Here is a 16885-nt window from a genome sequence, read left to right as displayed (position 1 = left end):
TATTTAATGCCTTTCTTCCACTACCCTCAGCTCTATTTGGCCGGCCTTTGAGAGAGGACGGAGACAGGTGCAATTTGCCCCAGGCCACCTACCACTGCGCACCCACCAGAACGCTCGCGGGGGCGGGGAAGGCGCGTCCCCGAACCGCGCACCGTCGACTCCCAGTCGCGCCGGCCTCTGAGGGGCGGTGTACGCCCAGGCCGCGGGGGCGCGCCTCGGAGGAGGCCCGCTTGAGGAAGCGCGCACGCTCCTCCTTTCCCCGCCCCCTCGGCGCGCGTCCCGCCCCCTCGAGCCGTGATACGCCGAGCGCTCAACATCCGAGGGCTTCGGCCGGGAGTAACCCCGCTCGCTTGACCTTTACCCTCCATTCCGCTGCCGGCTGGGTGAGAGGGCGGCGGTTAGGCGTTCGCACCTAGCCCTCCCGAGCTCGGGTTCAACCGCCGCACAGCCCCTCCGCGCTGCTTCTCGTCATGGCGGCCCTCAGCAAGTCCATCTCTCATAACTGCTACGAGATCGGCCACACTTGGCACCCTTCCTGCCGGGTCTCCTTCCTGCAGATCACCGGGGGCGCCCTGGAGGAGTCCCTGAAGATCTATGCCCCGCTGTACTTGGTGAGACCCGTCAGCCTCTCCGCCAGGGCGAATTTAGTGTGGAGGATGGGCCGGGGTTGCAGTCGGCGCCCCTGAGGGGCCCTGGGACACTTGTCCTGTGTCGGTTTCTCTTTTGGGGAGAGTCGAAGTGTTTTTTGTGTGTGTGTGTTGGGGAGGGGAGTATGGGATGGGGGAGTATGGGATGGGGGAGATCGAAAAGGGAGGGAGTATCCGAGCTCCTACACAGGAGAAGGGAGAGGGGAATTAGAAGTTGCCTGTTGCTGGGAAGAGGATGGGCTCACAACTTTTAGGATTAAGAATAGGACACTTAAAGACGTGAATTCAGATACCTGCGTTATTTTTCCTCTTCTGCCTTGTGATGGAGAGGTGTTTGTAGGTCGGCGAGGCGATGAGAGTGGTCTGTAGTCTTTCCTCATTCAATTCCTCCTGTTTTATTTTCCCTTTAAGAAAAAAAAAAAAAAAATGAAAAAGGCATATTTGGTTCTAAGTCCCCTGTGGCCTCAGAGCTTGTCTCAGTTTGGTATGACAGGATTGTGACTTAAGGGTTTTGCAAATATTTTTGCAAGTTCGCTAAATATACTCCTGATTTGATATTTTGCATGATGATTTAAAGGGTGGTTCCAGTCTTTGAGTTAGTGCAGGTGATGAGGAGGTATGAATTTATGTCACCTAGGTCTTTTTATTATGCGACTTTACATGTAGGGCAATTAATAGAGAATATTTGGAAATATGTGTATGTTACATTGAGAACTGTTGAAGATGTTTGTTTTTAAATGTTCTCACCAACATTCTTTTTTATAATAACCTTATTCTTGGTATTAAAGGTTTATTACTTTGACAATTGAAATTCCTTTTCTCATTTTCTTGCCTTTATAGCCTCTGTATTTTTTCATGTTTTCTAAAAGTTGCATTCAGTGTTCAAAGAGTGATCAATTAACTCTTCTTTCTTCTTGAAGTAACAATTTGGATTTGTACCCTAATATGCCTGAAAGTGTGTCATGGCTATAACCTACTTGAAAAGTCTGATTATTTATTACAGAGATAACACAGGAAAAGACAGTGACTCTCTCTAGGTTGCAGGAGACAGTTTCACTTTTATCATATAGAGTGACGCTTCTCAAACTTTAATGTGTTAGGAATCCCCTGGGGATTATGTTAAAATGGGGTTCTGATTCACTAGGTCTGGGTGGGGACTGAGAATTAGCATTTCTAACAAAATTCCAGGTAATGCTGATACTGAGGGCCATGCTTTGAATAGTAAGGATCTAGGGTAGAGGACAATAATAAACTTATTGGAGCTGGAAATTTCTCCCTTGATTTTCTTTGGCAAAGATTCATGTTTATCTGCTTTTCCATATGACTATGTGACTTGTGGCCAATCTATGGTTCGGTTTTTTTTTTTTGTGTGTCTTTTTGTCTCTTTTTTCGTGTCCGGCAACGGATCGCAACCCTCAGTGTCACGCCCATACCGGACCGGGACTGGCAACGGGATCACAACCCTCGGCGCTGCGCCCGCACCTTGCTCAACCAGTGAGCGGGAACCGGTCTGTATGTGGGATCCGAACTCTCGACGGGAGCGCCGCCGTGCTCCCAAGCGGCGCACTGTAGCAGTGCGCCACCGGGCCGGCCCCTATGGTTCAGTTTTTTAAAAAAATAGAACATCTACAAACATTACGGAGTTCTTGATGTATTCAACTATACAAAAAAGATTGTTCCTATCCTCAGAGGATTATGATCTAGGTGGAGAGAGAGTTTATGCTATGTAATTTCTCCCTCTGAAAATCCATAGCACTTTCATCCACTAATTCCTTCAACAAATGTTTGTTGAATGCCTGCTATTTGTTATATCTACAGCCTAGACAATTTATTGATTATGTTCTATGATAGGGAGTCAGGGGAGCAAGAGGAACATAGGTTCTCCTACTCCAGCAACATAGGGTGGGATTGGGGGGGTGGGTCAGAAAAAAATTGTCTTGCTATTATATTTCCAACTAGATCAAATATTTCTTGAGAATAAATTTTTCATCTCTTGTGGCCTTGTAACTGTGTATTCCAAACTTTGGGTTGCTACTCATCAGTGGTTGTGAAATAAAATTAGTGGGAACTGACCAGCATTTTAAGTGAAGTAAAATAAAATAGGAAACGTTAGAGTGCATTGCAGGTATTAAGAAAAAGTGTTATTTTGTGACAGTTTTGTTTCAGTATATATATGTGTGTTGGTGGGGCTACTTAGAGCATATAGCAACACTATGTTCTTTGTTAGTGTTGGATAGTTATGCATTAAATGTGTACCCCAATGTGTGCCAAGATGCAAAGTAGCGTGGTAGACAGAAGCTTTTAAAAGGGGTCTGAGATATCTGGATTTGAATCTCAGCTCCATCAGTTACCAGCAAATTGACTTTGTACGTGTTACTTTATCTTTCTCTGTGGGAGTGAATTGAGATAAAACATATTTTTCTAGTTCGTAATAGGTCTTGAATAATTATGCAATTACCCCTCCCCCCTTCATTTCCCAGTGGCACTTAAGTTAGGAGTGAAGTTCATTTAGGGTGGCTAGGGAAGGCTCCTTGGATGAAGTGGCATTTGACTTGGACCTTGAAGATAAGGATGGACAGACTTTTTCTTTTCTTTCTTTCTTTCTTTTTTTTTTTTTTTTTTACTGCTGGCTGTACAGGGATTGAACCCTGGACCTGGTGTTATGAGCACCACACTCTAACTATCTGAGATATTCGGCCGGTCCTGGATGGACAGACATTGATTCATGTAGTAGGTAGTCATAGAGTACTTCTTAATGGAGAGGAGGGAGACTAGTGTGAATTGAGTTAGAAATCTAAGTGGTTTTGTAAAAAAAGCAATGTAATATGTACATTGTCTAAAACAGGTTTGTGTACAGGAGTTAGGAGTGTTAACAACTCCTTTTTAGTGAGCATTTATGTGTTTAGTCCTTTATGTATTTTATCTTATTTAATCCTTACACAGCTCTGTCCCTTTTCACAGGTAAGATAACAGAAGGTTAGAGAGGTTAAGTGATTTACAAAATTTAGAGCTAGTTAAGGGAAAAAGACAGGATTCAGTTCTTGGGTTTTTTGACTCAAAGTCAGACTGAAGTTCAAGATAAAAGAGCCATTGAGGGCTTTTTTGGAGCAAAGGGATTACAAGTATAAAATGGTGCTTTGAGATGATGAATCTGGTAGACTGGATTGGAAAGATTATTTAGAAATTGATATAGTAGGTTTGCCAAGTGGTGGAAAGAGGCAGTGCTCCTGTGGAATCCTACCCTGCAATTTATTAGCAGTATGATCTTAGGAAAATTACTTCATCTCTTTGAGCCTTAGTCTCTGCTTTGCAGAAGATAATTATACCCATCTTTTAGGTCTGTTATGAGGACTTAAATGGGATAATAGTGTGTAGGAATAGCCTCTGTAACTAGTAGGGCCCTAATAAAGTGGTGGTGGTATCAAAATAGTACATTATTTGTGATCTTTTTCTCTATCTTCTGTTAGAATGGTGGTTTGTATTCCGAACTAGCACAGTACTTCAGTAAATGCTTAATAAGTGTTTGAATGAGCACAGGTATGAATGAATGAACTCATGACTAGTGCAGGAATGAGGAGATATTCAGCAGGTCTGTCAGAGAAAATGAAAGTGCAGTTCTAGAGGCATATCCTGGGAAGAATGAACAGGACTTAGACACTGACATATTGGGGAGGTGTGAGTACTTGCTTATGCTTCTAGGCTTTCAGGTCTTATTAATGCAGTTGCCATTGCTGATAGAAATGGAGAAGTTCTGGTTTGGAGGAAGATTGTAATCAAGAGTGTTTTCTGAAGCCTGTAAAATAGGTCTTATGTATCTGCTTTTCATGTGAAATATTATCATGTGTGTTGTACTAAACTGGTTCCTTTCATTCATATCATGTTTACTTTCTTGCTCTATATATTTGCTCTGCTCTCATGCTTCTTTTCAGCTGGGTATCTACAACTATTCTTAGTGACTATTCACCTTCTACTGCTTAAACCATGTGAAAATGTAGATGTGCTTTTCCTTATAATAATGAATATTTGTGTTTTCACAATTTGTAAAAAAAGTCAATCCTCACTCATCAATTCAATTCTTACAATTTTTAAAAAAGATTCCTACACTTTTGTAATGTATTCTAACTATTTATTTATGTAACAAAATGCATTATATGAATTTATGTTTTATTCCTTGGTTGTTAGTTATTGCCACACATTCAAAATAAGTGGTACCTCTTGCCACACACATACACACGAAACAGTTGTTAAACTGTTTAAACCCTAGACTATCACTAAAATTAAGACAAGTGTTGATTTTTATGATACATTTAGAATACACAGTTGCCCATTTGGGAGTGTGGATTCTATGCTGTTTAAGTTCTTAGTCCTAAGAAGGAAACTTCTCCACTAACCTCAGGTGGTTCTAAGACCTTTCTTAAATATCCTTTTTGTAGGTGGCTTTCTTCAGGACCTCCAGATTATGGTACTGGCATTTACCTTTAGCTGAGTCCAAAATAGAACCTTTTGCACTTTGGGGAAGGAATGATTTAAAACCTGCATTTTCATTGACCTTTAGATGTTTAAAAACTTCTTCAGAGTATGAAAATGTTTACTCAGTATTTACTCCCTTTGAACAAATAATCTTTATAATCTGTTCGATTATAAAGAATCAGTTCATCACCTCTAGCCTCTGAATAAGCACTTAAGCAAAAGTTGGAATTCCGAAGAATAAAAAGCAAGAAATATATAGAGAGTCTCCAGTTAGTTGCTAATGTCTTGAAAACCACTAACAGTGAAGAAATCAGTTCAGTGATACGGTTTAGCATGTTTTCTAGAGAAAAAACAAAATCAGCAATGAAACTTTTATGGAATGTAAGTGAGGGCTCACTTTTCTTTTAAATGAGCAATTAAATGATGACTTTTCTTATTTCATTGGTGTGACATTTTGTGTGTGGGTTTTTTTTTTTTTTTTTTTTTTTTTTTTTGGCTCTCCCGTTTTTTTTTTTTGGGGGGAAATTTTTTTGGGGGGTTTTTTTTTTTTTTTGTGTGTGTTTTTTTTTTTTGGGTTTTTTTTTTTTTTTGTGTGTGTTTTTTTTTTTTGGGTTTTTTTTTTTTTTTGTGTGTGTTTTTTTTTTTTGGGTTTTTTTTTTTTTTTTTTTTTTTTTTTTTGTGGCTCTCCAGTTTTTCTTTTTGGTGGCTAGCTGGTACTGACCTTGATGTTGTAAACAGTGCTCTAACCAGCTGAGCTACCTGGCTAGCCATGAATTTGTTGAACTTATTTTTGTATGTGATTTCTTGTTATTCTTTGGCTGCTCTCTGTTGAGTACAAAGTACAGCTTCTTGCACCTCACTTCTAGTTGAGAGTTGAGGGTTTGCTATTGGAGTGAACACTTTGTGAACTCACCGTTTTCTATAGCAACTGTTTCTGAGTATACTTGGTCAAATGTGGTTTATCATTATTTGCCCCTTTAGTTATCATAGATCAGGGATAAAAATTAATAAATATTTGAATATAGGTTGTAAATGATTATGACCCATCACTGTTCATGTTTCTGAGCAGTAGATTCTTATTAAAACAGATGCTTGTTTGATTAAAAAAAAAAGCTTTTTAAAAAGCCTTCAGATCCTTAGTATCTTTCAATGCCAGCAGTATTTCCTTTTGTGTGGTCACTAGAAAATTCTCTTCATATCAAAAGGAATGGTTCTCTACCTGGGAAGTTTATTTTCTTCAATAAAATAATACATTTTGGTAGAGAGAGACACACCCAGAGGAGTGAGGGAGCCAAATCCACACTGGTAATTCCTGTGGTGACAGATTTTCCCTCAGATTGCTTTCATTCCCAATTCTCTAGTTGATTTCATTGTGATATGGATTATTTTGAATAATAAGGCTGTTTATTTACTGTTGAGTAAATTATATTTGTCATGAACGTTTGACTCTTAAAAGCATTTTTTTTGGTTATTTGCTGATAAATTTTAATGAAATATATACACAAATAAGGGGAGACTGTGAGATTTGATGATTAGGTTTAGCAATATCTGAACCTAGACTATTAGTATTGGAATGTTTGTTCTCTATGCATTTACCAAGTATTTATTGAGCCTGCTAGTTGCAGGGTACTGTTTGTAGCAGCTATGTGCTACGTGATATGGTGGGGAGTAAAATGAATGGGACATACTTCTCACATTCAGATTTTAGAGTCCAGGAGGGGAGATTAGGCATGAATAGCCTTGTAATACAAATTCATCGAGATAAATGCTATATGATACACATAAAATGGTTTGAGAGATCAGAGGTAGAAGGTCACGTTTGATTGAGAGATAAGGGGAAACTTAATGGAAGAGGTGGCATTTTAGTGTCCTTGAAGGAAGAGTAGGATTTGGAAAGATAAAAATAGGTGGTACATAGGGAGAGGAATGGCTTGAACAAAGACATTCAGGTAGAATAGGATATGGTATGCTTTGGGGAATCACAGGTGGAGTTTGTGCTTTATTTGTGGGTAGTAGGCAGTCACTAAAGATTGCCAGCAGGGGATGATATGCTTAGATTTATAAAGCTTAATCTGGTAGTGTTATATAGAAATAGTAGACTTAGTGACTCAGATGTAAGGTAGAGGGAAGAATCAAATAAAACTAAATGTTTTAAGCCTTGTTTATTGGGATGTGTGGAAGGTAGTGCTTTGGAAAAAATATTTTCAGTGAAATATACTGGATTGCTTTGGGGCATATTGAGTTTTAGCTACTAGTGCAATATATGACTGGAAAATAACCAGGAGGCATTGAGAAATGTAGGCTGCTGTTCAAGAGAGAAGCTGAGGCTAGAGATTCAGATTTAGGTGTCATAAGCATAGAGATGAAAGTTGAAGTTGTGGTAGTTGGTTAGATCAACAAGGGAGAGAGTTTAGAAAGAGAAGTCGATGTGAGGAATGCTCATATTTGGAGTAGAGGGAAAGAAAGAAAGAAGTAGAGAGGTGTGAGGAGATTGAGGAGATACATTGTTGCAGAGAAGTTGTAAGCAAGAAGTTCTGGGAGGATTGTTAAACTGGGGAGAACATGGGCTTGAATCTCAGTCCTGCCACTTACTAGCTTTGTGACCTTGAAAGTCTTAACAAAGTTCTTAACATTTGTGAACCTCAGTGTCCTTATCTAAAAATGGCGGTAAAATACCTATTTCATAGCCTTGAAAAATTCAAATCAGCCTTGTTATTCCTCTCATAACTCTGTGGCTTTCTAGCTCAATAAAATGTGAAGTCCTTACCATGGCCTGCAGAGCCTTATGTAATCTATCTGTTGCTTGTTTGATTGCATTTCATACTATTTTCCCTTTTACTTATTCACCTCAATAATCCAGATTTACTTACACAATTTATTTTATATTTTTGAATCTAAGTTTTGTATTATTTAAAATAGAGAGCTCTTGATTTCTGGGGAATATCTTAAAGTGGACAGCAGCCAGATTGTAGAAAAGTGAACATTTCTAAGGAATGCATATAAGGTGACTTTCTTTTTTTTATGAGTTATAACTTTGAGAAAAAAATTCTTCCTCAGATTATGCTTTTATTGATAATGACAAGACATTATCAATGTAATTGCTTTCAGTCCACGGATTGAAAAGCTGGAGCACAAACTTATGTTTTATAAGTTTATTTGTATAAGCTTTGGAACTGATAGAAAATGTGGTAAGACCTTGATAATAGACTGATCATTTATTCATCAAATATTTATCAAACATTTACCAGGCACTGTGCTAGGTGATAATTAGGAAAGAGGAGTTAATTGAAGTGACTGCTTAATAAACAACTAAATAAAAATTTTTAAAAAGTCTTTTCAGAATGCGTTGGTACAATTTCTTGCTTTACAGTTACTTGCATTATTTATAGAGTATAGTGAGTGTGAAATGTTTACATCCCCAAGGGCTATACTCTGCACATAGTAATGCATAATAGTGGTTGATGTTTTGATGATAATGGGTCTTAAAACATTTTAGGTTCAGTATTCTTCAGTTATAATATAGTACTGTATTAAAGACTTGTTTGAATCTCTGTTGACCCTAAGTCAAACTTTTAAATTGCGTTTTGATTAATCTCTAATCTTAGCTTGCTTTCTGCTCATTGATATTCTCTAAAAAAGTGTTATAAGATTGAAATTTGTGTATTTTTCCTTCATGTAATATGAATCCGTTTCGTCTTGGGTACTAGAAATATAGTTAATAAGTATTTGTTAATGAGCCTGATTAATTAGTGAATCAAATTCATGTTGCAAATTGATATTACAAACCGTATGTGAGACTCTTTCCTTATAATTATGCTTGAGGAGAATCAATAATCAATAATCAAAATGAATAAATGCAGATTTTAACTAACTTTGCTTGCAGCAGCATTAAAAGATATTCAGTAAATGCAGTAAAATAAATATTAAAGAATTTATGTGTGCAAAAAAAGTTTTTTTGTTTTTTTTCTTTTTTGACAGCTGGCTGGTATGGGGATCCAAACTCTTGACCTTGGTGTTATTACACCGTGCTCTAACCAACTGAGCTAACTGGCTATCCCCAGGGAAAAAAGTATTAAAGAGGGAAGAGTGCTAGATCAAGTATCATAAGATTTGAGCAGGTTCCATTTATAAGAATACTGACATTAAAGTGATTACAACTTCTTATCGTTTATTTTGTATAGTCTTTTGACACATTACATATGTTAGATTGCTTTGGTTTCTTGATTCCAACTGTATCTTTGGATTGTAGTTTGGATTGCAATTAGTATGTTTTGGAAGTTTCCTTGAAGGATTCTGTATCTATTGGCAGTAGTGAAAGGTGGCTTATTCTGATCAGTCTTGATTTTTAAACCTTGAAAAAAATAGACATGGGATTCTTTTTTTCAGACCTTCATCTCAGAAACTCCCAATCACAGGGGACACTGAATTAACCAGGACCAGCCTGAATTTCAGGGTGTGCCCATAATGTCATGTAGAGTCCATGGAGTGTAGCGTAACTATATTTACCCTGAATCTTCATTTCCTTTCATTCTCTCTTTCCTGTCCTCATATTATTCATCAAAGATTACAGATTGCTTACAGTGAGTCAGAAATACACGAGTGGGGGGAACACGGAAGCTACAGTTATGGGGGAAGATAGAAGATATAACCACAAAAAATTATTTCAACTGTGGTAATTGCTTTTAAGGAGATGTATAGGGTATTACTAGAGTGTGTTACAAGAGGACCGATTCTAGTGTGCAGGGCTAGGTAGTGAGAAAGTTTTAGTTACAAATGTTAGAAAAACTATTTTGAACAACTTCTATTTGTCTTCCGTCCTTTAAAGGTAAAACAGGGTTGTTTTGGACAAAATTGTGAAGTTTCTTAGACTTTTTGGTTTAAGCATCTCTTTTAAGCTTTCTTTTTCTGTGCTCTTTTCTCTTTTTTCCATGGTTAATTTCATGGTTGGATTTTTTTTTTTTTTTTTCTGGTTTCTGTAGGTGGTCAGGGTCCCATTATCAAAAAATAGTACAGGATTTTTATATCTGTCAAGTAGTTACTGACCTCAGTTAGTCCATTATGCATGAGTTGAAATACAGTTTAAACCTTTTGAGAATGGCTTTGCATTCTGTTAATGGAATTTTATATATCAACAAATGGTGAGGCAGTTGGTATTTTTTAGTCAAGGTAGTCACCTGATATCTGTTATTTCTTCTCTTGCTCAAATTGTCCCTATTTCCTGGCCTTGAACTCTTAGTTTGCTAGACTTCTGTTTTAAGGATTCAGTTATTATACCTGGTATTCTTATTTTGCATACCTTCTATTTTTCATATGGGTATAGTATATGCGGGGCTCAGTCTGAGTCTTGGTTTTTTTTTTTTCCCCTTTTGTCTTTTCTCGTGACTGGCAATGGATCGCAACCCTCAGTGTCGCGCCCGCACCGGACTGGGACCGGCAACGGGATAGCAACCCTCGGTGCTGCACCCGCACCTCGCTCAGCCAGTGAGCGGCCGGTCTGTATGTGGGATCCGAACCCTCGGCGGGAGCGCCGCCGCACTCCCAAGCGGAGCACTGTAGCAGTGCGCCACCGGGCTGGCCCCCTGAGTCTTGTTTTTGATCACATTTTGTCTCACCATTGTATCTTAAGTATATTTTCAGGTTTATCTTGAAAGCCTATGTCAATTTGTATATAAATTTGAAAGTATAGGACAGTAAGGATATTATGGGTAAGGTATGTAAGGCTTAATGGTCATCACCAAAGCTTGATGGTATGGTTTTTATCATAGAGAGGCGTCATAATAAACAGTTAAGGAAAACTTGAAGATTTGCTTGTATCCTCCCATGTGCGGGTATACTATTAAGTTGCCCTCGTGTTTTGGTCTGTTTGTTTTTAATAAGGGGTTGTCTGTATCTGATATGGCAAGCATGGTGTAGTGTGTTGGTTGTAAGTTACAAGACCAAAGTTTTTGTTTTGCTCTACAGTTTATAGTGTGATGTCCTCATTTATTTAGAGATGGTATCCTGCCTTAACTGCTTCGTAGCTTGCTGTGGGAATCATATAGTGCATATGTAAAAGTTTTGAAAACTGTAAAAAGATTTGTAAATATTGGCCTATGATACTTGGTTTCTTGTCATTTTGTTTTAGATATTTAAATTTGGCTTTTGTAGCTTATACTTTTAACCTTAAAAATAAAAATGGTGGAAGCAATTCAGATGTAGGGTTTTAGGGTTCTTCAAAGAACCAGAATCATTTGGGTATGTCTCTGTGTGTGTGTATGTATGTGTGTGTGTATAATAAGGAACTGGCTTACAATTATGGAGGCTGAGAAGTGTGAAGATCTTCAGTTAGCAGGCTGGCGACCCAGGAGAACTGATGCCTAGTTCCAGTCTGAGTCTGTAGGCCTGAGAACCAGGAGACTATAGACCCAAGAAGAGCTGATGTTTCAGTCACGTTTGAAGGCCAGAAAAGACCAATGTCCTAGCTCAAGAAATCTGGCAGGAGAAGTTCCCTCTTACTTCATATTTTTGTTCTATTCAAATAGGTCTCCAGTTGATTGGATGAGGCTCACCTACTCTTTGGTCTGTAGCCTTTGTGTTAGTCAGGATGATCTCCATACTTGCCGTCATAAACTATGCTTAATGCTACCTCTGTCTTGACTGGAATATTTGTGAAGATATTCACTTCCATTTTCTTCTGGGTACTTTATTGTTTTATAATTTTCAAATTTAGTCTATGATCCATCTCAAATTTATTTTGTGTATAGTATGAGGTAGAGGTCAAAGTTAATTTTTTTTTCCACACAGATATTCATTTTTTTTTAGTAGCATTTATTTAAGAAAAAAATATATAATTTTACCAGGGGAAAAATGAACCCTTTTGTGTCATTTAATTTAAACTCTTTATTTAAGAAATGAGGAAATTGAGATCTAAAGAGCATCTAAACAAGGATCCTTCATAAAAATAGTTGTAGAGTTAAGATTAAAAATCACCTCTCCTGATTATTTTGTACTATATATGCTGATTATTCCCATTCCCTATTCAGATTTTTTTGTATAATAATTAATCCCTACTTTCTCACACTTATTTCCTTCTCCCCAATATTACAAATTGTAGCATATGTTTATTATAGAAAGTCTGGAAAATATCCAAAAACAAAAAGAAGAAAATTAAAATAGTCTATTATTTACCATTCAGAGATAAACAATGCATAACATTCTTGTATTTGTTCTATACGTTCATTACAAATTATTGTTTTGTAGTCTGTCTTTTTACTTTATATATTTCGATTAATTTCCCTAGGTCATTAGTCTCCTAAAACCAGTTTATATAAATATAAATAAATAAGTACAGATATATATTTTTACTATAGTGGTATGATGTACCTTGTTTTTAGGTAAATCTTTGCATGTGTGTTTGAAAAATTCATAAGGAATTAATTAATGTGGAATTATTTGGTCAAAGCATATGAACATTACAAAGTCTTTGATATAAAATGTAATGTTTCTCAAGGTGTCTGATGATGTCTAATGATGATTTTATACATGCAAGCAAGTGCTCATAGAACTATTACATGGCTACATAGTTCCTGGTATGCTGTTTGGATTAGTGCTTCCTTATCTTTTTCATGCTATAGCATGCTATATAACAAAGAAAATAATAATAATCTGTGGCACACTGGGGAGAACTGAGGTGGTGATCAGCTTGGTCTGTTATCCCAGGCCTGGCTACAGCTACTGAGAGGATCAGTATTTTAGCCATTTGTGAACCCAAGTTGGAATACCTGGGTTAGAGCATGGTGATGATAAGGTCCTAGGTTATCTCCCATGTTTTGTGTCAGATATTCCATTTCTCACAGTAGATGGTACAGTTTGGTCTACCAATATTGTAAATAGGTACAATTTATCCACTTTACTCTTAATGGAATTTAGGTTGTTCCAGTATTTGTAATTACAGATAGTGCTATGAATATGTCTTTTGGGTGATATTAGCACTTAATTCTTTTGGTTTATAAACAGGAGTGGAATTGTGGAGTCACAGAGTAGGTATACATTGAGTTTCATTAGATACTATAGTTTTCCAAAGGAACTATACAGTTTTACATTCTGACCAACAATGCGTGAGAGTTGAGGTTGTTTCACATTTGCACCAGCACTTTATATTTATATTATCAGTTATTTTCATTTTAGCCATTTTGTATGTGTAGTAGTATTTCATTGTACAGTTCTCTGGAGACTAATGATGCTGAGAACATTTCATATGCCCATTGGTCATGTGAATGACTGCTTTTTAAAAACTGTTGACCTCATTTTTTAGAGGTAGTTTTAGATTCACATGCAGTTGTAAGAAATAATGTAGAGTCCATGGACTCTTTATCAAGTTTTTCCCCATGGTATCATCTGGTAAAACAATAGTAAAATATCACAACAAAAATATTGCCATTCATATGGTCTAGACACAGAACATTTCCATCACCACAAGGATCTCTAATGTTGCCCTTTTATAAACTTTTATAGCCATACCCGTTTTGCTCCCCTCATTCATCTACCTCCCCTTAATTCCTGGCAACTACTAAGTTTTTCTTCATTTTTAGAATTTTGTCATTTCAAGAATGTTATAGAAATGGAATCATACAGTATGTAGTCCTTGGGGACTGGTTTTTTTCTACTCTGCATAATTCTCTAGAAATTCATCTTTAAGATTTTCTCCAATTTTTTTTTCCTTAAAAGTTTTATTTTTTACATTTATGTCTGTGATACATTTTGAGTTGATTTTGCTTAAAGTGGGAGATGTAGGTTGGGGTTTATTTATTTATATCTATAGTGGTTCACTTGCTCCAACACCATTTGTATAAAAGGCTCTCTTTCGGGCTGAGCCCATGGCGCACTCAGGAGAGTGCAGCGCTGGGAGTGCAGCAGCGCTCCCACTGTGGTTTGGATCCTATATAGGGATGGCCGCCGGTGTGCTCACTGGCTGAGCACGGTGTGGCCGGTCTCAAAAAGGACAAAATAAATAAATAAATAAATAAAAGTAAAAGGCTCTCTTTCCTCCATGGAATTGCTTTTGCACCTTTGTCAAAAATCATTTGGATGTATAAGTCTTGATATCAGATAGATTGGTTCCTTCCACTTTATTCTTTAAAAAAATTTTTTTAAAGCTGTTTTTGTTTTTTTGCTTTACTATGTAAATTTTAGAATAATCATGTCTATAGCTACAAACATCTTTCCAGGATTGGAATAGGAATTGTGTCAAACCTGCATATCACTTTGGGGAGAGTTGACATTTTTACCATGTTGACTCTCTTAATCCATGAACATGGTATGCCTCTCCATTTATTTACATCTTCTTTGATTTCTTTCATCAGCATTGTATAGTTTTTAGCATATAAATTCTGTACATGTGTTGCTGACTTATACCCAAGTATTTCATTTTTTGGAGGGGTTATAAATGCCATTTTATTTTTAATTTGCATGTCCCTGTGTTCATTGCTTTTATATAGAAATACAACTGACTTTTGTATGTTTACCTTTTATCTTATGACCTTGCCAAACTGCCTTACATTTTTTATGTAGACAATCAGGTTATCTGCAAATAGGGTCAGTTTTATTTCTTCCTTTGCAGGAATGGATAAGGATTTTTTTTATGTAACTATATGAATATGTAACAGTACCAAATTCTGTCCATTGTTAAGTCTAAAATGAAAGAAATATTATATTCCAAATCCTAAAGATGCTATAGGAGACCATAAGAAATCCTAAAGGAGACCATAAGAACTGATGAGATGGTTGAGGATCAGGGAGGAATTGAAAATGACATTGACATTTTGTTCTTAATTGGGTGGACAAGATGTTATAACTTGAGGAAGGGAACTCAGAAGTAAAAACATGTTTGGGAACACAAGGAGTTCTTTGAACATGATTTTTTTGGGTGGGACATCTATACTGCCATGTCCAATAGACATTTGAAGTATGGACTTAGAACCTGGGGGACAGTAAGGGTTATAATAGGGATTCCTACAATGAGATTATAGATGATGCTGTGGGAGAAAGTACGTATCGAATGAGTAGAGATCTGATGAAGAAATGCTAACAAAGGAATGTGAATGAAAAGAATGCACTGTCACAGAAACCGTAGAAACTTCTCTACTGTCAGACTTCTTCTACCTGTTTGTCAAGATCCATCTTAGAAGGTTCAGTTAAATCCTCCTGACATCATCACCTGCCCACTCCCATCTCCCTTTGGTCAGTCTCTAATATGTGTTTCTATAGCAGTTTCTTCTTCCTCTATTCTGGCATTTTACCCGGGTAGTGCCATATTATAGTTTATTGTTTGTGTCTATTTCCCTATCAAGATTTTATGTTCCTGAAAGCAAGGTTTAGGTCTTATTCATCATTATTTTTCCTGTGTATGGCAGTTGAATTTGAAGTAGGAGATGGTCAGTTTCAGAGGCTTTCAGGAGGTGGAGTAAGAGAAGAACTGATAAGAGGCCCTTAGATTTTCTTGACCTTAGGGAAAGTGTTCTCTCTAGAAAGGTGGGGAGTAAATGGAGAGTTTTATAGTTTTCCTGCTCTTGAGTCAGTTTTGCCCTTTCTTACACCCCCTCCTGATGGAACTGTATTCTTTCCCATGACCTATGAGGATTCTACTATTGTTCCAAATCTAGCCCATATCCCCTTCTCTGTGTGATTTCTGCCTAATCCTATATTAAACTCACTGTGCTAAATTGACATGGCAGTTTGTGTTATATTACTAACACTTAATTATTCTTTCATATCTGTATCCATATCTTGAGCATGTTATTTATATTCTGTTTTTTTCCCATAATATTAATAGTGTGCTCAACTAATTCTTAGATTTTATGTATTGATTTTAATATACCATTACTGAATTATGTTAGGACGTTTTTTATTTTAATCTAGAAATCTTCATTTTGAATTCAGAGTTCACCAAAAAAAGGTTTTCAGTCTAAATTTAAAAGATGAGTAATGAAGCCTAATAGGTTGATATTTTAAACAAAAGATTTCTGTGATAAACTTCTGTAACCTTCTGTTTAGGAACTTCTTTTCCCTGTTTCTGTGTTCTGGTAGCACATGGTACCCATCTGTACATGTATTATTACTGGATTCTTAATATTAGTTTTTTTTTTTTTCCTTTTTTGTCTTTTTTCGTGACCGGCAACGGATTGCAACCCTCAGTGTTCCACCCGTACCGGACCGGGACCGGCAACGGGATCGCAACCCTCGGTGTTGCCCCCGCACCTCGCTCAGCCAGTGAGCGGCCGGTCTGTATGTGGGATCCGAACCCTCGGCGGGAGCGCTGCCGTGCTTCCCAAGCGGCGCACTGTAGCAGTGCGCCACCGGGCCGGCCCTGGATTCTTAATATTAGTTTTTGAGGTCTTTTTTTTATGGGCTCCAGGAGGCCAGGAATCATTAATTTCAGTTTTTACTTTTTGTATTCCTAGGATTTTTTTACACAGTAGTCCTGATTGAATAACTGAATGAATTTTTTTGGTTTCTATCACTGAGGTTCTGTAATAATAATAGGCTGATAAAAATCTATAATGTAGTTTTTGTTACAGCATCCAGTTTTCATTTGGATTGCAATTTATTTTTTCCATTTAAAAATAAATTTCAGGGGCCGGCCCGGTGGCTCAATGGATAGTGCGCCGCTTGGGAAGCGCGGCGGCGCTCCCGCCCGGGGGTTCGGATCCCACATACAGACCAGCCGCTCACTGGCTGAGCGAGGTGCGGGGGCAACACCGAGGGCTGCGATCCCGTTGCCGGTCCCGGTC

At 37.6% G+C, this 16885-nt stretch overlaps 1 protein-coding gene across 2 annotated transcripts in view; it reads left to right on the top strand.

The window, feature by feature from the left end:
- Positions 1-358: 358 nt before the first annotated feature.
- TMEM135 (transmembrane protein 135) overlaps positions 359-16885 on the top strand; it is a 262415-nt gene continuing 245888 nt past the window's right edge. For both annotated transcript variants that reach the window (XM_008572521.1, XM_008572520.1), the window contains exon 1: positions 359-611. In XM_008572521.1, the coding sequence (XP_008570743.1) occupies positions 471-611 (141 nt within the window). In that variant the 5' untranslated portion in view covers positions 359-470. The remainder of the gene's footprint in view (positions 612-16885) is intronic.

This window comes from Galeopterus variegatus, unplaced genomic scaffold (genome assembly GCF_000696425.1).
Source record: "Galeopterus variegatus unplaced genomic scaffold, G_variegatus-3.0.2 Scaffold798, whole genome shotgun sequence".
Lineage (NCBI taxonomy): Eukaryota > Metazoa > Chordata > Mammalia > Dermoptera > Cynocephalidae > Galeopterus > Galeopterus variegatus.
The sequence above is the reverse complement of the archived record's forward strand: the minus strand, read 5'-3'. Positions and strand labels throughout refer to the sequence as shown.